This window comes from Hyperolius riggenbachi, chromosome 10, assembly GCF_040937935.1.
Source record: "Hyperolius riggenbachi isolate aHypRig1 chromosome 10, aHypRig1.pri, whole genome shotgun sequence".
NCBI classification, from domain to species: domain Eukaryota; kingdom Metazoa; phylum Chordata; class Amphibia; order Anura; family Hyperoliidae; genus Hyperolius; species Hyperolius riggenbachi.
The window spans coordinates 244,749,464-244,773,432 of NC_090655.1; the positions used below are offsets into that span (position 1 = coordinate 244,749,464).

The 23,969-nt window shown below is 45.7% G+C and overlaps 1 protein-coding gene across 3 annotated transcripts in view; it reads left to right on the forward strand.

The window, feature by feature from the left end:
• LOC137535120 (zinc finger protein 135-like) overlaps positions 1-20,850 on the forward strand; it is a 48,086-nt gene extending 27,236 nt beyond the window's left edge. For 2 of the 3 annotated variants that reach the window (XM_068256929.1, XM_068256927.1), the window contains exons 2-3: positions 1,793-1,925; positions 17,360-20,850. In XM_068256929.1, the coding sequence (XP_068113030.1) occupies positions 1,805-1,925; positions 17,360-18,960 (1,722 nt within the window). In that variant the 5' untranslated portion in view covers positions 1,793-1,804 and the 3' untranslated portion in view covers positions 18,961-20,850. The remainder of the gene's footprint in view (positions 1-1,792; positions 1,926-17,359) is intronic. The other variant, XM_068256928.1, reaches the window with a different exon arrangement.
• Positions 20,851-23,969: the final 3,119 nt, after the last annotated feature.

Here is a 23,969-nt window from a genome sequence, read left to right on the forward strand (position 1 = left end):
GGGGCAGGTTAGGGGCTGATTGATGGGTGGCAGTGACAGGGGGTGATTGATGGGTGGCAGTGACAGGGGGTGATTGATGGGTGATTGATAGGTGATTGACAGGTGATCAGTGGGTTATTACAGGGAAGAACAGATGTAAATATTGCACTGGCGAATTGATAAGGGGGGGTCTGAGGGCAATCTGAGCGTGTGGGTGGGTGATTGGGTGCCCGCAAGGGGCAGATTAGGGTCTGATCTGATGGGTAACAGTGAAAGGTGGTGATAGGGGGTGATTGATGGGTAATTAGTGGGTGTTTAGGGTAGAGAATAGATGTAAACACTGCACTTGGGAGCTGATGTGACGTCGGATCTGCGGGCGATCTATTGGTGTGGGTGGGTGATCAGATTGCCCGCAAGGGGCAGGTTAGGGGCTGATTGATGGGTGGCAGTGACAGGGGGTGATTGACAGGTGATTGACAGGTGATTGGCAGGTGATCAGGGGGGATAGATGCATACAGTACACAGGGGGAGGGTGTCTGGGGGGTGTCTGGGGAGAATCTGAGGGGTGGGGGAGTGATCAGGAGGGAGCAGGGGGCAGTTTAGGGTTAAAAAAAAATAGCAGTGACAGAAAGCGACAGGAAGTGATTGATGGGTGATTAGGGGGGGGGGGGGGTGATTGGGTGCTAACAGTGGTATGGGGGGTGGGCAGGGGGGGTCTGAGGGGTGCTGTGGGCGATCAGGGGGCAGGGGGGGGAAATCAGTGTGCTTGACTAGGATGGCTGCAGCCTGCCCTGGTGGTCCCTCGGACACTGGGACCACCAGGGCAGGAGGCGGCCAGTATAATAGGCTTTGTATACATTACAAAGCCTATTATACACTGTATGTGTGGCGATCCGGGTGATAGTAACCCGCCGGCGCTTCCTGAACGGCCGGCGGGTTACAGCGCGAGGGGGGCGGAGCCAGTCGCCGGCGGCTGATCGCGTCACGAATGACGCGATCACCGCATAACCACGCCCGCAGCCGCCCCCGCCGATGGGCGTATTGCGGCCGTTTAGGCCCGGACTTTGCCGCCTCTCATCGGCTGGGGGCGGTCCTTAAGTGGTTAACAGACATTCATCTGCAGATCAGATCCACCAGGATGGGTTTTTAGATCTGCAGATGATTGTCAGATATGCAGATGACGGGCTTGATTCACAAAGCGGTGCAAACTGTTTAGCACGGGTGTGCTAAACAGTTAGCACGTGAAGTGCTTTTCGCGGACTTTTGCGTGCGCAAAGTGCCGCGATTCGCGCGATCGCGGACTTTTGCGTGCGAAAGTCCGCGATCGCGCGAATCGCGGCACTTTGCGCGCGCAATAGTCCGCGAAAAACACTTCACGTTCTAACTGTTTAGCACACCCAAGCTAAACAGTTTGCACCGCTTTGTGAATCAAGCCCGAAGTCTGTTAAACAAGGTGTGTATGAGGATCTGCAGATATCATAGACTATGAATGCATTTTGCAGGAACGGATCTTTTGCAGGAACAGATCTTTTGCAGATACTGATCTTTTGAATGTGTACAGCATCTTTGTGTAGAGCATCTTGCAAAGAGTTTTATCTGATGGGGAGTTCAGCTCCATAGAAAAGACTGTGTAGAGTATGGCTCTCATACTACATGGAAGGGGGTAAAATTGGTCTGATATCTTTCATTTATCTTTCAAGTGTGTACACACCACACGGCTTAAATGTGGACATGCACATGTATAACGGGCACTCATTTTATGATTGTACACATTTTTTTTCCTCATACACTAACATCTAGGTCTACTTCCTAGGAGGGTGACATAATGAGGACATTTAAAGTGAAAGAAGAAGAGACGTATGTGATGAGTGATCAGCAGTTTATGGAGGAGGGTGACATGATGAGGACAATTAAAGCAGAAAACGTATCTGTAGACATCTGCACACGTAAGTACTAAATGCTATATTCATAAATGTTTCAGATTGTTTTTATTTTTTTTCTATAAGTATAAAATATAGTGACTGGCAATAGCAGAATCAGCAGATCTTTACACGAGGAAGTGCTCTGTAAGGGTATATGTCATCTCACCATCTTTCTTTTTAAAATATAAACAAACGTATGACAGGAATCCTCAAGCACAATCTGGACTCCACCTCCTTACTCCTCACTACTCACCACAACAAGCATCTTCCCTCTACCAAGCATGCACACCTCTCGTGAGATCTCACACATATCAGCGGGGCTACTCCCACTTTCTGGCTTCTTTCCTTTGTGCTGAGGGGAGAGAAGAGGAAAATGTCAAATGTGCAGATTGTTTGTTGCTCCTGTGCAGCAAGTATAATAAATGTTTAGCAAAAATTAACAGTTGTCTCTGTATTATATAATATCATGTTCCCAACAGCTGAGGAGGAGATACTTTACACCAGTGGCGTACCTTCCACAAGGCTGTAGGTGCTCACAGCACTGGGTGTAGCCATGGCTAGGGGTCCCGCTGTGGTGCTTAGCCACTGTGTTCTTCGACCTGGGACCTTTTTTTTATAGTTGGGGCAACATTCGGTAAAATAGCGCAGGCAGTACATGGGACTATACTATTTTCTGCACTAGATGAATCACCCCTCCCCCTTCCTGTCCCATGGGCAATATGTCTCCTCACTCTCTACAAACAGCCTGCAGTGAGTGAATGTGCAGAGCAGCAGGGTGAGTAGAGAGAATGATTGCTGTGCTGCAGCAGGGACATTAGCAGGGAGAGGTGACAGAATGCATTTAGTGCTTGAGAAGTTGACTGTCATTAGTAGCCATGTGCCCTGGACTATTGATTATTCATCCTGATCAGAGTAATTAATCAATAAGGGCCTGTTCTCACTGGAGCGGGAATTGCGCGATTCCCACTCAAGGCAAACTGTTAGCATAAACCGCTGCATAATGTAACACACGGCAGTGTTCTCACTGCCGCGTTTGCGGTTAGCGTTAACCACAAAAGTATTACATGCAAATGTTTGCCGGTAATTCGCGAGTTGCGTTTAGCGATCGCGATTAGCATGACATATTCTGCAGCACTGTACAGAGTTTCGTAATGGTTAGCTCTGTCCACATCCTGACAACTTCCTTTCCTTCAAAACCCCCCAAAATTTGCAGCAACACGCTTGCCACTCCAAACCGTCAACCCTCCCATAAAAAAATGGTTGTTTGGGGTGGTTGTCTGTAAATAATTAGCAGCGGGTGTCAAATTCCCTAGGTACACCATATAAAAGGCCCATCTTCTTTCCTCAATATTATTATGTTTTTATTTATATAGCGCCAACATCTTCCGTAGCGCTGTACATAGTTCAAACAAATAAGGGGGAACAAATATACATGAGAAGTAAAAGACACTGTACAGTCATGGCATTGAATAGAATAAATACAAATACATACATAGTTGATGTGTAGTTGGTACATGTGCATATGTTAAAATTACAGTGGTATGAGAAACACTAGGAGGAGGTCTCTGCCCTTGCGAGCTTACAATCATAGTGCCAACAAATGAGGAGGAGATACTGTACACCATATGAAACGCCCATCTCCATTCCTCAGTATAACATCATAGCACCAACAAATGAGGAGGGGATACTGTACACCATATGAAAGGCCCATCTCTATTCCTCTGTATAAAATCATAGCACCAACAAATGAGGAGGAGATAATGTACACCATATGAAAGGCCCATCTCCATTCCTCAGTATAACATCATAGTACCAACAAATGAGGATGAGTTACTGTACACCATATGAAAGGCCCATCTCCATTCCTCAGTATAACATCATAGTGCCAACAAATGGGGAGGAGATACTGTACACCATATGAAAGGCACATCTCTATTCCTCAGTATAACATCATAGTGCCAACAAATGAGGAGGACATTCTGTACACCATATGAAAGGCCCATCTCCATTCCTCAGTATAACATCATAGTGCCAACAAATGGGGAGGAGATACTGTACACCATATGAAAGGCACATCTCTATTCCTCTGTATAAAATCATAGTACCAACAAATGAGGAGGAGATTCTGTACACCATATGAAAGGCCCATCCCCATTCCTCAGTATAACATCATAGTACCAACAAATGGGGAGGAGATACTGTACACCATATGAAAGGCACATCTCTATTCCTCTGTATAAAATCATAGTGCCAACAAATGAGGGGGAGATACTGTACACCATATGAAAGGCCCATCTCTATTCCTCTGTATAAAATCATAGTGCCAACAAATGGGGAGGAGATACTGTACACCATATGAAAGGCCCATCTCCATTCCTCAGTATAACATCATAGTACCAACAAATGGGGAGGAGATACTGTACACCATATGAAAGGCCCAACTCCATTCCTCAGAATAACAGCATAGTACCAACAAATGAGGAGGAGATACTGTACACAATATGAAAGGCCCATCTCCATTCCTCAGTATAACATCATAACATAACACCAACACATGAGGAGATACTGTGCATCATATGAAAGGCCCATCTCCATTCCTCAGTATAACATCATAGCACCAACAAATGAAGAGGAGATACTGTACACCATATGAAAGGCCCATCTCCATTTCTCAGTATAACATCATAACACCAACAAATGAGGAGGAGATACTGTACACCATATGAAAGGCCCATCTCCATTCCTCAGTATAACATCATAGTACTATCAAAAGAGGGGGAGATACTGTACACCATATGAAAGGCCCATCTCTATTCCTCAGTATAACATCATAGCAGGAACAAATGAGGAGATACTGTACACCATATGAAAAGCCCATCTCCATTCCTCAGTATACCAATATAGCGCCAACATATGAGGAGGAGATACTGTACGCCATATGAAAGGCCCATCTCCATTCCTCAGTATAACATCATAGTACCAACAAATGAGGAGGAGATACTGTACAGTACACCATATGAAAGGCCCATCTCCATTCCTCAGTATAACATCATAGCAGGAACAAATGAGGAGGAGATACTACTGTACACCATATGAAAGGCCCATTTCCATTCCTCATTATAACATCATAGCAGGAACAAATGAGGAAGAGATACTGTACACCATATGAAAGGCCCATCTCCATTCCTCTGTATAACATCATAGTACCAACAAATGAGCAGGAGATACTGTACACCATATGAAAGGCCCATCTCTATTCCTCAGTATAACATCATAGTACCAACAAATGAGGAGAAGATACTGTACACCATATGAAAGGCCCATCTCCATTCCTCAGTATAACATCATAGTACCAACAAATGAGGAGGAGATACCGTATGAAAGGCCTATCTCCATTCCTCAGTATAACATCATGCCACCAACAAATGAGGAGGAGATACTGTACACCATATGAAAGGCCCATCTCCATTCCTCAGTATAACCAGTGGCGTAGCTAAGGAGCTGTGGTCTCCGATTCAAGTTTTACATTGGGGGCCCCCCAAGCACCAAAACCTGCCAATGGCACCTACAGTGTCAGAGGTGGAAGAAGGGGATGGGGAGCAGTTTGATAATGATTACCACTAATCAAAGTATCTATAGAAGTGATTATTATGAGCAGGGGACCAATAGAGAGCTAATACTGAAGTTGAGGGAGGGCCCCTCTGGCCCAAGGGCCCTGATGCAGTCGCAACCTCTGCACCCCCTATTGCTACCCCCCCCCCTCCCCGAGTATAACATCACAGTACTGTACACCATATGAAATGCCCGTCTCCATTCCCCAGCATACATCATAGTACTAACAAATGAGGAGGAGATACTATACACCATACTATTAATATTATTTATTGTATTTATAAAGCACCAACAATTTACGCAGCACTGGATACTATGTAAGAATACATACAATGTAAACAAGGGGTGGCAAACAGAGAGGTTGAAAACAGTTATACAACATAGCACAAGGTTATCCATGCAAACAGGGTATAAGGTGCATGATCATGTGATTTTACAAGACCCAGGGGAAGAAGTTCCATAGAGTGGGGGTGGCTCTTGAGAAACCCTGTAGGTGTGCATGGGAGTGAGAGATGCATGGGGTGCAGGAGCTCAGAAATGTAGGTTGGGCAGGTCTTGTGCACAGAATTGTAGGCCTGGCACAGAATCTTAAAACTGATCCTGAAGCAGATAGGGAGCCAGTGTAGGGCTTCGCAAAGGGAAGAAGTGGATGCAGATGAGTATAGCTGCTGCATTCATAACTGATTGAAGGGCTGTAATGCGTTGGAGGGGGAGGCCGGACAGTAGGGCATTGCAATAGTCAAGGTGGGAGATGATGAGGGCATGAATGAGAAGTGTGGTAGTATCTGGGGTCAGAAAAAGGTGGGTGGAAATTGCAGGCTCTGGTGACATTTTGGATGTGGGGCTGATGGAAAGAGCAGAGTCTAGGGTAACGCCCAGGCAGCAGGCCTGAGAGGTAGGGCAGATGGAAATGCTGTTGATTGTAACGTGAATATCTGGGAGGGCTGGTGCAACGCGGGTTGGGAAAATGAGGATCTCAGTTTTATCTAAGTTAAGTTTCAGGAACCTGGCTGACATACAGGAGGAGATAGTCGAGAGACGGAGGGGGAGAGATCAGGGGTGTGGAGATAGATTTGGGTATCATCCACATATAGGTGGTATTTGAAGCCCAGGGAGGAGCTGACTTTGCCAATGGAGGTAAATTGAGAACAGTATGGTGCCTAGAACAGAGCCCTGGGAGACTCCGACCGAGAGGGGATTGGGAGATGAGGAAAAACCATTGAAAGAGGTTGTGAAGAGGCAATCAGAGAGGTATGAGGAGATCCAGGCCAGGGTGCTGTTGCAAATCCCTAAGGATTGAAGGAGCAGGGGATGGTCAGCTGTATCAAACACTAAGGAAAGCTCAAGGAGTAGTATGATGGAGTAGTTGCCTTCATCTTTGGCAAGGGCAAGGTCATTTACTACCTTGACAGAGCTGTTTCTGTTCATGGAGTTCATGCTGAGGTAATTTGTGATGCATCTAAGGACCAGGCGCTCAAGGAGCTTTAAGGCAAAAGGGAAGAGGGAGATTGAGCAGTAGTTTGAGGGTATGGTGGAGTCAAGTGAGGGTTTTTTCAGCAGGGGAAGTACAATGGCCACTTTAAAAGCTAAGGGGAAAGTGCTGGTGGAGAGGGAGAGGTCCGGGACCATTTCAGGAAAGTGGAGGCAGAGGTTGGCAGAGGGGATGGGGTCGAGGAGGGAAGAGGTGGCAGGGGAAGTGGTAAGGAATAGATTCAGTTTGTCAATGGTGGTAGGAGTTACATAGTTACATAGTTATTTGGGTTGAAAAAAGACATATGTACATCGAGTTCAACCAGAGAACAAAGTACAACACCAGCCTGCTCCCTCACATACCCCTGTTGATCCAGAGGAAGGCGAAAGACCCTTACAAGGCATGGTCCAATTAGCCCCAAAAAGGAAAAAATTCCTTCCCGACTCCAGGTGGCAATCAGATAAAATCCCTGGATCAACATCATTGGGCATTACATAGTAATTGTAACCATGGATGTGTTTCAACGCAAGGAAAGCATCTAAGCCACCTTTAAATGCAGATATAGAGTTTGCCATAACGACTTCCTGTGGCAATGCATTTAACATCTTAATCACTCTTACTGTAAAGAACCCTTTCCTAAATAAATGGCTAAAACGTTTTTCCTCCATGCGCAGATCATGTTCTTTAGTCCTTTGAGAAGGCCTAGGGACAAAAAGCTCATCCGCCAAGCTATTATATTGCCCTCTGATGTATTTATACATGTTAATTAGATCCCCTCTAAGGCGTCTTTTCTCTAGACTAAATAAACCCAGTTTATCTAACCTTTCTTGATAAGTGAGACCTTCCATCCCACGTATCAATTTTGTTGCTCGTCTCTGCACCTGCTCTAAAACTGCAATATCTTTTTTGTAATGTGGTGCCCAGAACTGAATTCCATATTCCAGATGTGGCCTTACTAGAGAGTTAAACAGGGGCAATATTATGCTAGCATCTCGAGTTTTTATTTCCCTTTTAATGCATCCCAAAATTTTGTTAGCTTTAGCTGCAGCTGCTTGGCATTGAGTATGATTATTTAACTTGTTGTCGATGAGTACTCCTAAGTCCTTCTCCAAGATTGATGTCCCCAACTGTATCCCATTTATTTTGAATGGTGCTAGACCATCAGTACGTCCAAAATGCATGACTTTACATTTGTCAACATTGAATTTCATCTGCCATGTATGTGCCCATATAGCCATCCTATCCAGATCCTGTTGCAATATGACACTATCTTCCTGAGAGTTGATGATTCTGCACAATTTTGTATCATCTGCAAAAATAGCAACATTGCTCATTACTGCATCTACTAGGTCATTAATATATAAATTGAAGAGCACTGGACCCAGAACAGACCCCTGTGGGACCCCACTGCTAACAGTCTCCCATTTTGAGTACGATCCATTGACCACAACTCTTTGTTTTCTGTCCATTAGCCAGTTCCCTATCCATACACACAGACTCTTCCCCAGTCTTTGCATCCTCAACTTTTGCACCGGACTTTTGTGGGGAACAGTGTCGAAGGCCTTTGCAAAGTCCAAGTATATCACATCTACAGCATTCCCAATATCCATATTAGCATTCACTACCTCATAAAAGCTGAGCATGTTAGTCAAACAGGACCTGTCTTTAGTAAACCCATGTTGATGCTGAGAAATAAGATTATTTTCTACTATAAAGTCATGTATAGTATCTCTTAGTAACCCCTCAAATAGTTTGCATACAACTGATGTTAAGCTTACAGGTCTATAATTTCCTGGATCTGATTTTTTGCCCTTCTTAAATAATGGGAAAACATGGGCTGTACGCCAATCCACTGGGACTCTGCCAGTTGCAAGAGAGTCACAAAAGATAAGATAAAGGGGTTTATCTATAACTGAACTTAATTCCCTTAGGACCCGAGGATGCATGCCATCCGGGCCATTGAAGGAGGTGTGTGTGTGTGTGTGGGGAGGGGGGGGGGTGCTTTGGAACAGTCTGGATGGAGGAGATGAGGGGGGTGGTGCATGGGGGAGGCTTGGGAGGAGGAGGGGGTGAGGAGTGGGGAGGAGGTGGTTTATAGGGCAGAGCATGGCAGTGACCTGGGGGGAGGTGGAGAAAATTGAAGAATGTAGGAGGGAGATTTCACATTGGATAGCTGCAATTTTACCAGTGAAGTGGATGGCAAAGTCATTGCCTGAAAGGGTGGAGCTGGGGGGGGGGGGAGGGGTGAAATGGGGTTGGGTATGGAGTTAAAGGTGGTGAAGAGACATCCATGGTTGGAGGCTTGAGATCAGATCAAGGCTGCAAAATACTTTTGTTTAGCTTCTGGTAAGGCAGTGTGGAAGAGTGGCAGCTTAGCTTTATAATTTGGAAATCAGAATTGAGATGTGATTTCCTTCATTTCTGTTCATGTCCCTTTCCTGAGAATGCGTGTGTGGGTGGTGTGCCAGGGTTGGGGGTTTTTGGGTTGAAAGGTTAGGGAGTAGCTTCATCTAAGGCTGAAAAACGGGGTGTATTATATTGTGCTGCTGCTTGATTGGGGCATGACAGAGTGGGGAGGGTGGAGGAGAGGGACAGGAGGGGGCCTGCTAAGATGGTTGGGTTCAGATTGCGCAGATCCCTTTGCCATCGACCAGGCTGAGTGGGGGTGGGGGCAGAGGCGAATGATAGGTAGAGGGCAAAGGTGAGGAGGTGAGGGAAGGGTGCAATGTCCAGGTTGGTGAGGGTGGTGGATTTGGAGAAGATGAGGTCAAGAGTATGAACAGCAGAGTCGGTGCCCCATTTGCGTGCTGGGAGAGACCAAGGGAGTTGGTGAAGGAGAGCAGCTGAGTGGTGGCAGGTGTGTTGGGCGCATCTCTAGGAATATTGAAGTCCCTGAGGATGATGATAAGGAGATCGAATGACAGAGTGTTTGGTAGCCAGGAGCCTAGGTTATCAAGGAAGAGAGAACTGTTATCAAGGAAGAGAGATGTGGAGCTAGAAGAGGGGTAGTATAGGACTGCAATGATGGCTGGAAGGGGGATTGCATTGGCCTCAAAGGATAAGAAGTGAAGGGAGGAGGGAGGTGAAAGGAACAGAAGGTGCATGGTGGGGAGAGGAGCACGCCCACCCCTCCTCCAGTCCTGTTCAGCTCTGTGGGTATGACTGAGGTGTAAGCCCCCATAGGAGAGAGCTGGAGCTGCAGCAGCAGTACATTCAGAGGATGTGAGCCATGTCTCTGTGAGGGCAGGGAAGGTAGGTAGGAGGAAGAGCCCATGAATGGATCTGTGCTTATTGCAGGTAGACCTGATATTCCAGAGGCCCCAGGTGATAGGGAGAGAGTGCCTAAGGGTAGGACGGATGGGAATGAGGATATGGGAAAGAGGGATCAGCAGGAGATCAGTGGTGAAGTCGGCAGAAGGTCAACGACGGCAGAAGATCCGGCATAGGCAATTGGTGAATGGGGTGTCTGGATGATGATGACGTAATTTGTCAGGAAATCAGCGATGGTTCAGCCGGTGGGGAGGTCAACAGTGGAGCAGCCAGCAAGGATCAGCAGAGGTGTGGATGGGCGGGCATGGTGACACCATCTGTCGTTTGGTCAGTGGGTGTGCAGAGCTATAAATTTAGCTTCTGTATGTTGAAGAATGTAACGAGGATACCTCTATGCAAAGTATTAGGAAATCAGCAGATGAACAGCTGCACAGAGTTTTGTGCTAGTTATTATTATTATTATTATTGATTTATAAAGCGTCAACATATTCCGTGGCGCTGTACAAAGTAAGAAACAAACATGGGGTACATAATACAGACAATGGTGTACACTAATATACAAGATACATAATTAGTGACAAAGTATAAAAAATGATACAGCATACAGAATACAAAATACAGAAGTGGTAATGACAGTGATAAAAGTAACATGATGAATAAAATGTAAAATAGTTCTCTTCTGTTCCCTTCTGGTTCAATTCTGATCTAATTCGGGTTGTCTAACGTACCCTTAAAATGTATACCCTTACATTTATACACTGCTGACCAAGGTCATTGCTGACCATATGGTCTGCTAATATAGTCCTGGCTAGATTGAGAGGTGAAAAATAAGAGATCGAAGAGGCCCATATCCTAATACCAACAAGTGAGGAGGAGATTTTGTACACCATATGATAGACACATCTCTATTCCTCTGTATAATATCATATCACCAATAAATGAGGAGTAGATACTATACATCACCTACATTAACAGTGGAGGACATTCAAGTCATCGGTGGAGCCCAGCGGTGGTGAGAGCCCGCCTGGGCAATGTATATATTACTCTTAAAGTGAACCTTAAGTCAGAAAAAAAAATGAGTTTTACTCACCTGGGGCTTCTACCAGCCCCCTGCAGCAGTCCTGTGCCCACCAACAGTACATTTTGCAGAAAACCACAAGCATTCACAGGTGGTGTAATTAGTGTCTCAGCAGAGCTGATTAACTACCTCTGTGGATTTCTACAAAACATGCACAGTTGGTGGGCCTTGAGGACAGGGTTGGGGAACACTGGATAGGGCATCTTCTATGTCTGTGTGTGCTGCCACACTGTTGTACTGAGTCATAGAAAAGCACTATCCAGTTGGAGAATACACAGAGTCTGTAGTGGAAACAAGGTGCGGACCAACCGCTAGTTAGCCATCAGTCTTTACACAAGTGGACACTGTTGCCATCCAGAACTACAGCCACTTGATCTACACAGTTCCAGGGTGTAGACACAATTTAAAGAGCAGGCATTACGCAACTTAGCCATGCAAGGCTTAAAGAAACACTTAAGTCAGAAAAAAAATGAGTTTTACTCACCTGGGGCTTCTACTAGCCCCCTGCAGCAGTCCTGTGCCCTCGCAGCCACTCACTAATCCTCTGGTCCCCCGCTGCCAGCTAGTTTCGTTTTTGACGACAGGCCCGTCAGGACTGGCCACGTGTAGCTTTTTCCCGCATTTCCGACTGTAATTAGCGCTATTGCTTGCCGCAATGCAACACGTTGCCGCATATCTATGCGTTTGTAATGCGGCAATGCAATAGCGTTAATTACAGTCGGGAATGTGGAAAAAGCTACACTTGGCCAGTCCTGATGGGCCTGTCGTCAAAAACGAAACTAGCTGGCAGTGGGGGACCAGAGGATTAGTGAGTGGCTGCGAGGGCACAGGACTGCTGCAGGGGGCTAGTAAAAGCCCCAGGTGAGTAAAACTCATTTTTTTTCTGACTTAAGGGTTTCTTTAAGCCTTGCATGGCTAAGTTGCGCAATTCCTGCTCTTTAAATTGTGTCTACACCCTGGAACTGTGTAGATCAAGTGGCTGTAGTTCAGGATGGCAACAGTGTCCACTTGTGTAAAGACTGATGGCTAACTAGCGGTTGGTCCGCACCTTGTTTCCACTACAGACTCTGTGTATTCTCCAACTGGATACTGCTTTTCTATGACTCAGTACAACAGTGTGGCAGCACACACAGACATAGAAGATGCCCTATCCAGTGTTCCCCAACCCTGTCCTCAAGGCCCACCAACTGTGCATGTTTTGTAGAAATCCACAGAGGTAGTTAATCAGCTCTGCTGAGACACTAATTACACCACCTGTGAATGCTTGTGGTTTTCTGCAAAACGTACTGTTGGTGGGCCTTGAGGACAGGGTTGGGGAACTCTGCCCTATACAGCATCCTGTGTTAACTTTTGAAGCAAAAAATCTTTGAATCAAGCCTGCATGACAGTTGCATTGTGGAGTGTCCACTTAATCTGTCAGAAATACTTGAGCATTATTGTTTTGCTGGTATGTGTGAAGTAGGTTGAGAGGTCAGCTGACGTCACAGCTATACATGGCCGTGTATTTTAGGGGGGGGGGGGGTAAGGGTGTTTTATGTGACTGCAATTTGGTTCTGCTTAATAAACTCTTTCTGATATCTGCAAGTAGACACTTCCCCTAGTTTTTTAATTTTTATCATTTCGAGTATATACTATACACCTTGTGAAAGGTCCATCTCCATTCCTCATTATAACATCATAGCACCAACAAATGAGGAGGAAATACTGTACACCATATGAAAGTCCCATCTCCATTCTTCAGTATAACATCATAGCACCAACAAATGAGGAGGAGATCCTGTACACCATATGAAAGGCCTGTTAGAACCTGTTCTATATCACCTTGCTTCGACACCACCGTCTCACAGACTGTGAGATCACTTGACTCTCAACACAGCAAGTAGGAGATAGACTTCCTCAGGCTTCTTCAATGTTTACGTTATTTATTCAAGTAACAGAAATACAGATAGATACAGTTTATCATCTCCTGGCAAAGCAGACTTCCATGTTGTGTTACAGCTGCGTGAGTACCTTCCTGCTGAAGGTACCCAGGTCTTCTTGTATCTACTCTATGTTACATCTAGACTACCTATGTACAGCATACATTATATCAGATTACAGAAAGGAAAAACATACTTAGAGGTCCCAGTCAGCCTTGCTAGCTAGTGCGAAAGTAAGGAGCAGAATGCCCTCTCCATCGCTCACTCCGGGTTTAATACCGACTAGGAAAGAGTTAAATATGACATCATCTTTGCCATCCCCTATATCAGTCTATTGGTGGACCTACTTGTGGTGTCATCATACACACCTACTTGATTAATAATCAATGAGGCTTCTGACCTATATGCAGGAATGTGGATATTTACAAAACATGGCTGATGTTTATTGTTCTAGTGGCGGTACATGCCCAGGTCAGGGAGACCTGCGGCCTTGTCCACAGAACAGCTTCTTGGTATGTTCTAGTTCTGCTGACAGAACTGCAGATTTTCTCTCTCTGAGAAAATCCCCTTAAAGGGCAGGTCTGCTCATCAAGCCTTTTTGACTAACTCAGTCCAAATAACTGAGGCCTACTTAAATTATAACAATCCCCCCTAAAAAGGCTTGACCCGCAGATCCCAGCTTCTGAACCCACCCGTACCTGGTTCCTTTCTTTATGTTTCACTTTTCGATGTTCGTGCTCACACAACTTCTCTGCTCTAGGCGGTTATCCCTGGAAGAGAAAGAGCAAGACCTCTTGGTCTTCCTGTAACCAGGCTCTCTGGGGAGGCCCTATTTCTAAGTCCCTCTATACCACATGCTCAGCATTTGCATCACTTGCGTATCACTCACAAACTTGCATGACCACAGAAAAGTGAAACTCGTTTGTTTGTTACTCAATGGAGCAGTGCCAGGTGCCTTCTAAAAGAGCGCCTTTATACAATCAGCTCCATCCCCGGTACTACTACCTATACCCGTAACCCTGTATATCCCTCATTTTAAAAATATTGGATCATGAGATTGTTTATGAGGCACCAATCTCTGGACCAGGTTAATTTGTTTTACGTAATTTTAACACGCAACCTCACCTGGATAATGATGCCTAAAGTTGTCATCCCCATCCAGACGACCAGTGGGTGTAGAAAGAACTTTGGAACTGCAGAGGCCCAGTCCGAGTGTCCCTGGAACATCACCGGAAACCTTTTCCACCAGGTCAGACTGGAACTCACCTGCTTATTTTTGTGTTCTACCTCGTTAAGATCACCTGGATCATGGTGAAATCTTACCTCTAACTTAGTGTACTGTTTGTTTAACCTTTGTAACAAAGTGTGGTCGTCTTGGGTCAAAACCTGTTCCCCTTTGTCCCATGTCGTGTTCTCTTTCAGGATGGGAACTTCCCGTGAAACTTTGAACTTTAGAGTTCTCTTAACAATTTGAGAAATAACGTCATCCAACCTGGATGACTGGATCCATATGGGATCTCCGCTCACCCAATATGTTCCCCTTGACAGATCCCCCTTATTGGAACAATTATGAACATGTACCTTGAATGTGTCCTTAGACAGGATGCTAAAAAGGGTGGATCTTTTGAATGGTAGCCTCGCATTCTGCGTTATTGAGCCCGCAGACTTCTTCACTAAATTTGACTTGCCCCGGCCAACGCAGGTACTTCTGCAAGAATTGCCCGCATGAGGACAACTCTACTTGTTTCACCTCCCCGTCTAGCACCAAAAAAGGTTGACCTCTCAGGTCCTGGTGGAAGACACGGGTTGAGGTGTTCACCCAAACATCTCGAAGCTGCCATGCAAAAGATCCTTCTCCAGAAAAATCGATATACCTCCCCTTGTCCAATCTCAGTTGCACAGGATCTTTAAGCATCTCCCTGACAAAATATGCCCCCAACTGTCCTGATTGGACCTTTTTAGGTTGTAGGTTAAGTGCAAAGTGCTCCTTCCTACAGGGAGGCAGCCATTTTTTTGTAGTTTAGGTAGTGGCACGGCAAACATTGATCAGAGGGTACAACACACAGAACTTCTAGCAGAGCTGGTATCGCGATGAAGTTCTAGATAAGTTAATGCAAAAATGAGTAAGAGCATTGCAGGCTCACCTGCAAAGCAGTAACAGGTGTGGCATCCGTAATCTGTGCATGCGACGGCCGCGCATGGACAGATAGGGGGGGGGGGGATGTGGAAGGAGCTGCAATGAGGTGAGAGCTTCCAGAGGTGAAGTCCGCGGGAGCGTATTTTAAACATGTTCTAACAAGGCCCATCTCCATTCCTCAGTATAACATCATAGCACCAACAAATGAGGGGGAGATACTGTACTCCATATGAAAGGCTCATCTCCATTCCTTAGTATAACACCATAGTGCCAACAAATGAGGAGGGGATACTGTACACCATATGAAAGGCCCATCTCCATTCCTCAGTATAACATCATAGCACCAAAAAATTAGGAGGAGATACTGTACACCATATGAAAGGTCCATCTCCATTCCTCAGTATAACATCATAGCAGCAACAAATGAGGAGGAGATACTGTACACCATATGAAAGGTCCATCTTCATTCCTCAATATAACATCATAGCACCAAAAAATGAGGAGGAGATACTGTACACCATATGAAAGGTCCATCTCCATTCCTCAGTATAACATCATAGTACCAACAAATGAGGAGGAGATACTGTACACCATATGAAAGGTCCATCTCCATTCCTCAGTATAACATCATAGTACCAACAAATGAGGAGGAGATACTGTACACCATATTAAAGGTCCATCTCCATTCCTCAGTATAACATCATAGTACCAACAAATGAGGAGGAGATTCTGTACACCATATGAAAGGCCCATCTGCATTCCTCAGTATAACATTATAGCACCGACACATGAGGAGGAGATACTGTACACCATATGAAAGGCCAATCTCCATTCCTCAGTATAACATCATAGCACCAACAAATGAGGAGGAGATACTGTACATCATATGAAAGGACCATCTCCATTCCTCAGTATAACATCATAGCACCAACAAATGAGGACACACTGTACACCATATGAAAGGTCCATCTCTATTCCTCAGTATAACCTCTTAGTACCAACAAATAAGTAAGAGATACTGTACACCATATGAAAGGTCCATCTCCATTTCATATGGTGTACAGTATCTCATCCTCATTTGTTGGTGCTATGATGTTATACTGAGGAATGAAGATGGGCCTTTCATATGGTGTACAGTATCTCCTCCTCATTTGTTGGTGCTATGATGTTATACTGAGGAATGGAGATGGACCTTTCATATGGTGTACAGTATCTCCTCCTCATGTGTTGGTGCTATGATGTTATACTGAGGAATGCAGATGGGCCTTTCATATGGTGTACAGTATCTCCTCCTCATTTGTTGGTGCTATGATGTTATACTGAGGAATGGAGATGGGCCTTTCATATGGTGTACAGTATCTCATCCTCATTTATTGGTATTATGCTAGGTGCCCGCTAGCCTCCGCATAAAGGCTGTTATATGTTGCTAGAGGCTCGATAAGTATTTAAGGGGAAGGTAGCGAGGCAAGAAGTCAGGCCCCCCTCCTTACATCCACTACGCAGACCTTAGTGTAAACCGATAGTTAATGGTGGACATTTTAGGAGCAAAAATACATGTAGTTTATAGTTGAGCATATAAAGTAACTGCTAGGTCGCCTTACAGTTTTCTGAACACCAGGTCAGCTATGAGTGTGTATTGTAGTGCATATTCAGAGTGTGTCTGGTGCAATAAAAGAGCAGAGAAAACATTTGAAGCTTATTCGTATGTGGTATTTTTGGCATTAGGGTGAAGTCTGGTGATTATAATATACAGAGGTCTCGACTTTCTGAGTCTCCATGCAAAAGGGAAACTCTAGACTCTGGCCTGGTGTGTGTAAGTTAGAGGGGAACTATTCAGTTATGCATGTCAGCCATGACAGAGGGAGTCCTCACTTATGTGCAGTTTGAGCTGGGGCCAATCAGAACTTTGCTTTGATATGTAGCGAGGCCTCTGACATCAGCAGGTAACATGTACTTTCACTCTTCTCCCAGCAGGTGGAGACAATACTGGGAACAGGTTAGAGGGACACCTTCTTGTACCTCCTCCTTGTAATGTAGAAGATAATGGCGTCACACAGATTCTCCCAGGAATTTCCACCATTACCTCCAATCATCAGGAAGCTTCTGGAAGGTCACATCCTGTTACCCCAAATATCCCTCCAGGTGTGCACACTGCTGGCAGAGCGAATGATTGGGGTAATTCTCAGGAATCTTCCAGTACGGCAGATACTGTAACAGGTGAAGGCAACAAGAAACATTCATGCCTAGTTTGTGATAAATGTTTTACATCTTACTGGGGCCTTGTTAAGCACCAAAGAAGTCACAAAGAGCTGCAGCCTTTCTCATGTTCAGAGTGTGGGAAACGTTTCCATCGTCATAAATTATTTAATCGACACCAGAGAAGCCATGGAGAACACTGGCCTTACTCATGTTCAGAATGTTGGAAAACATTCTCTTGTAGCTCAAGCCTTCGGAAACACCAGAGGTCTCACACGGGAGAGTATCCTTACTCATGTTCAGAGTGTGGGAAAAAATTCTTTAGTAGCTCAAGCCTTCAGACACACCAGAGGTCTCACACGGGAGAGTATCCTTACTCATGTTCAGAGTGTGGGAAACAATTTTCTAGTAGCTCAAGCCTTCGGACACACCAGAGGTCTCACACGGGAGAGTATCCTTACTCATGTTCAGAGTGTGGGAAAAAATTCTCTAGTAGCTCAAGCCTTCGGACACACCAGAGGTCTCACACGGGAGAGTATCCTTACTCATGTTCAGAGTGTGGCAAAAAATTATCTTGTAGCTCAAGCCTTCGGACACACCAGAGAATACACACAGGAGAGTGTCCTTACTCATGTGCAGAGTGTGGGAAAAAATTCTCTAGTAGCTCAAACCTTCGGACACACCAGAGGTCTCACACGGGAGAGTATCCTTACTCATGTTCAGAGTGTGAGAAAAAATTATCTTCCAAAGCAATGCTCCAGATTCACTTGAGAACTCACACTGAAGAGAGTCCTTATTTATGTTCAGAGTGTGGAAGAAACTTCTCTTGTAATACAAACCTTCAACTTCACCTGAAAAACCACACTGGGGAGCGTCCTTATTCATGTTTAGAATGTGGCAAACATTTTCCTTCTATTTTTCAGCTTGAGTTGCACCAGAGAACACACACAGGAGAGCGTCCCTACTCCTGTTCAGAGTGTGGGAAAAAATTCTCTAGTAGCTCAAGCCTTCGGACGCACCAGAGAACACACACAGGAGAGCGTCCTTACTCATGTTCAGAGTGTGGCAAAAAATTCTCTTGTAGCTCAAGCCTTCGGACACACCAGAGAATACACACAGGAGAGCGTCCTTACTCATGTTCAGAGTGTGACAAAAAATTCTCTTGTAGCTCAAGCCTTCGGACACACCAGAGGTCTCACACAGGAGAGTATCCTTACTCATGTTCAGAGTGTGGGAAAAAATTCTCTAGTAGCTCAAACCTTCGGAGTCACCAGAGGACTCACACAGGAGAGTATCCTTACTCATGTTCAGAGTGTGGAAAACGTTTTACTCACAAAGGGCATCTAGTTTCACATTATAAGTCACACTCCCGGTGACATTTTCGGAGGCATTTCTCAGGATAGATCTGGGCACTTAACACTACCCTTAAAGGACCACAATAGTGAGATTTGTAATGTTTTTAGCTCCCCATCGGAGGAAGTCTTATAGCAGGCCTGTAAAAGCTTCTCTATACTTTTTGTGACCAGTATGCCTAGAAAGCAATGTCAGCTAGCAGCACCTCTTGTCTCCCTAGGATCAGCAGTGTACAGTGGGTGATGGATCTCTACTGCTATCTCCTCCCTCAGCTGCTCCAGCAGTCACTGCTCTCCTGCACAGCTTTCCCCTCAGAGCAGACAGTATGGCACAAATTACACACATCTGCCTGTTACTTCTGCTTTAGTGTGTGCCCAAATGTGACTCTCCTTTTCTACAAAGTATTTAGGAGAGCCGGCTGTATGGAGAGTCAGTGTCTGAGTTCCCCATTGTGCTGCAGAGGGAGGCACTACTCTGCTGTGTGATGTGATGGGTCAGAGTCTTATAAAGCCACACAGAGAGGAGCGGTGTATGTGGCTGATCCTGGGAGCTGACAGCTGCTGAAAGCTCACATTTCCAGGCACATTTCTCACACACAGAGTACTGAAGGGGTTATTTGCTTGTTGTTCCCAATATATCCTCCACTATAAGCCGTTCCCATGGATAAGCCAACTCCAGTATTCAACCATCTTCAGCTGGAATGTTTTCCTGACTCAAACATCAGTTGACTCAGGAAAGTAGATGGCTACATTTAGGAAGCTGCTCCTCCCCTCGACTATTAGTAATCGGGGGGACTGGTTTCTATACCCTGTCTTTAGTCATCAGTTCAGCCAGGATCTTCACACACCCCTTCTTGGTAATTTGGTCAGTAATCAGTATTTCCCCCCCCACCCCCCCCAAAGCGGCAGCCTCAATATCTTCCTTCACTTACCCCCTCCCCACACACACACGAAGGGTGCCTGCCTCACTCTCTTCCCCATGTGCATATCTGAGGAGTTCATGCAGCAGAGCACACTAACCTGTCCCACTGCCAGGCACTGGGGCCTTAGCCAGTGGCGTAGCTAAGGAGCTATGGGCCCCGATGCAAGTTTTACAATGGGGCCCCTCAAGTACTCTATACATAACAATTGATACGGCACACCAAAAACTTCCAATGGCAACTACAGTGTCAGAGGTGCAAGAAGGGGATGGGAAGCAGCTTGTTAATGATTACCACTATTCAAAGTATCTATAGAAGTGATTATTATGAGCACTGGACCAATAGAGAGCTAATACTGTAATTGAGGCAGGACCCTTTGGGGCCCCTCTGGCCCAAGGGCCCCGATGCGGTCGCTACCTCTGCACCCCCTATTGCTAAGCCCCTGGACTTAGCAGAGCCCGTACTGAGGAACTAAGGTCCTGGGGAGGGCTCCCATGATAGGGCGGGCCTCGACACCCAGAGGGGAAGGTCCCAAAGGAAGGCAGGCTGGGATAGGGGCATGAGCCCAATCAGAATTTGGGAAGTGGGCTGGCATAGGTGGAGGGGTATTTAACGGGGGGTGGAGAACCCCTTCCCGGCAGGATCTTTCCAGAAGGAAGCTCCCTCCCTTCCTTTAGGTTGTTTTATTTTGTTGTCTGTCGTTCCGTGTTTTGTTTTCTTTGTTATTGCAGCCGGAGGGGAAGGGTATCCGGCGGAGGTCAGAAATGGTGAGGGGAGGTGTTTCACCTCGGTGTTGATATCCCGCTCCGAAGGTTAGCGTCTCCAATGAGTGCCTACTGTTTGGCAAGCAGCTGTCCCTGAGCCAGTGCTTGTGGCTGGGGGCCATTACGGAGCTGCTTGCTGGTTGTATAAGTGGACCTCCGGATTTGCACTATTGTTAATCATTAACCAATAAAGGAAAAAGGCTGCTCTGGCCTTTTTTACACCACCGGAATTTGTGTCCAGTGTTTCCTTTAAGGTTGGGCGGGGCTGTTGGTTCAGAATGCAGAAGGGGTTGTATTTGGGTTTTGGGGTGAAGGTTATGGGGGCAAATAGGCCCTGCCTCATCGTGTCTCCACTTCAGTGCAGCTCAGTTGGTCGTGTATAAGTGTCCCTCCACTGGCTCCTGATGCATGTCATGTGACGTTGAGGGTCAACATTAGGATGTGGTGCATGCTGACCAAGTCACACTTAAAAAGAGAGGCAAAACAAAAGTTTACTTTCCTAAAACAGAAAGAATTTGCGATAATTCAGGTTGGAGTGAGCTTGAGATGTCTCCCAGTGCAACACTGCTGAATATATGCAAATTAACCATTGAAAAAGAGAGGCAAAGGTCCTGGTGCACAATGGAAAAGTTATCTGCATTCCACTGACACTACTCTGCTGACAGCTGCTGAAAGCTCACATTTCCAGGCACATTCTCACACGCAGCGTACTTAAGGGGTTATTAGCTTGCTTCTACCATATATTCTCCACTATAAGCCAAAGCCATGGATAAGCCTATCCCAATATTTCACCCTCTTAGGCAGCAAGGTTTTCCTGACTTGGAAAGGTAATGGCTACATTTAAGGACCAGTAGGGCTTAAAGGAGCACTATCGTGCAAATCGTAAAATATAAAATACATGTAAACACATGCAAATAAGAAGTACGTTTCTTCCAGTGTAAAATGAGCCATAAATTACTTTTCTCCTATGTTGCTGTCACTTACAATCGGTAGTAAAATCTGATATTACCGACAGGTTTTGGACTAACCCATCTCCTCCTGGGGGGATTTTCGTAATTTTGTTTATTTTCAAAAGCAGTTTGTGAATAGCAGTTGCTCTGTCCAACTGCCAAAAAAGTGTGCAGTGAGAAGGCTGGCCAGCATCATTGTATAAACCCTTTTCATGGAATGTCTTGCTTAGAATCAACCATGAAGAGATGGACTAGTTCAAAGCCTGTCAGTTCTGTCAGATTTCTACTACCTACTGTAAGCGACAGCAACATAGGAGAAAAGTAATTTATAGCTCATTTTCCTCTGGAAGAAACATACTTCTTTTTTTTATTTGTTTAAACGTATTAAAAATTTTACAATATTTGCAATAGCAGTCCTTTAACAGCTTCATTGCCAGTGCAGCCAGGAAACCCTCCAGGTCCCCAGTTGCAGGCCATTAACCCTTTGTCATCCAGAAGTGTTGCCATTAACTCTCTTCATCCCCAAATGCAGAAATTATGTCCCCTCCCTTTAATGTGAACAGTATCTCCCCTTCCCCATTTGTAATCAGTGTAGCCACTATACAGTACCCTCCAGCATAGAAATGGCATCAAAAGGCCCCACACACAGAATAACAGGGGATCCAGTGTAGAAACCGCCACCCAGCTGCCACACACAGAATAACAGGGGGTCCGGCATAGAAACAGCCTCCCAGCCCCCACACACAGAATAACAGGGGGTCCAGTGTAGAAACAGCCACCCAGCTGCCACACACAGAATAACAGGTGGTCCAGCATAAAAACAGCCTCCCAGTCCCTACACACAGAATAACAGGGGGTCCAGCATAGAAACAGCCTCCCAGCCCCTACACACAGAATAACAGGGGATCCAGCATAGAAGCAGCCTCCCAGCCCCCACACACAGAATAACAGGGGGACCAGCATAAAAACAGTCTCCCAGCCGCCACACACAGAATAACGGGGTCCAGCATAGAAACAGCCTCCCAGCCCCCATACACAGAATAACAGGGGGTCCAGCATAGAAACACCACCTGAGCACCCACACACAGAACAACAAGGGGTCTAGCCTAGAAACAGCCTCCTAGCCCCCCACACACAGAATGACAGGGGGGGGGGGGCAGCATAGAATCAGCCTCCCAGCCCCCACACACACACAGAATAACGGGGTCCAGCATAGAAACAGCCTCCCAGCCTCCACACACACAGAATAACAGGGGGTCCAGCATAGAAACAGCCTCTCAGCCCCCACACACAGAATAACAGGGGGTCCAGCATAGAAACAGCCTCCACACAAATAAACAGTATATATACAGTATACAGTGGTTTATAACTCATATAAAAGTTTGAATATATATATTCGGACCCCCTCCCTCACCTGGGTCCCCCATCTCTGCTCCCCCTCTAGCTTAACTTCAGCTGCAGCCGCCGCTATTACTAAGAGGTAGTGGGCGGGGATGACTCACCTCTTCCGCGTTCCACTGTCATCACTTCCTGCAATGCCGTCCACTTACAATACAGTGGGCGGCATTGCAGTAAGTGACAACAGTGGCACGCACGCTGGAACGCGGAAGAGGTGAGTTATCCCCGCCCACTGCCTCTTAGTAATAGCAGCGGCTGCAGCTGAAGTTAAGCTAGACGGGAAGCACAGATGGGGGACCAAGGTGAGGGGGGGGGGGGGTCCGACCCCCCTCCTCACCGCTCTGCCACATACCCCCTTCCTGCACACTACCCCCTTATGCAGCGTATGCTACGCCGCGGGTAGGCTAGTATATATATATATATATATATATATATATATATATATATATATATATATATATATATATTGCATAACATGATCAATCAGTAACATAGGCCATGGGTATAATAATAATATTGCACAGTGGATAAATAATAACTTAGTATTCCTCGGTTAGGGATGTCAAACTCAAATACAAAGTGGTCCAAAATTGCACATTAAAACTTAACCATGGGCTAACCTCAAAGTCTACTGGCCACCTTATAAAATTCCCTGATATCTAATTTCCCCCAACCTTCCCGTATACAGTTCCCTAGTAATTAGTGCTTTTCCCCTACCTCCCCCATATGGCGTCCTTGGTGTTCTAGAATCAAGGGCTTCACCTCCTATATAGCCTACCTGGTGATCTAGAGTGGGCCAAACATAATGCAAAGTAGGGAAACCCCTTGGGGGCCAAATTTAATGACCTGTATGTCCTAGGTAGGTGGTTCCTGATTGGACACCACCTGCATGAAACCCGGGTTTCTGAAGTGTGCTTATGAACAATCAGTGCATGACCAGTGAGATGGGTAATATCTCATGTCACTAATATTATAAGTGTGAAAGTTTGGATGTTTGTTAC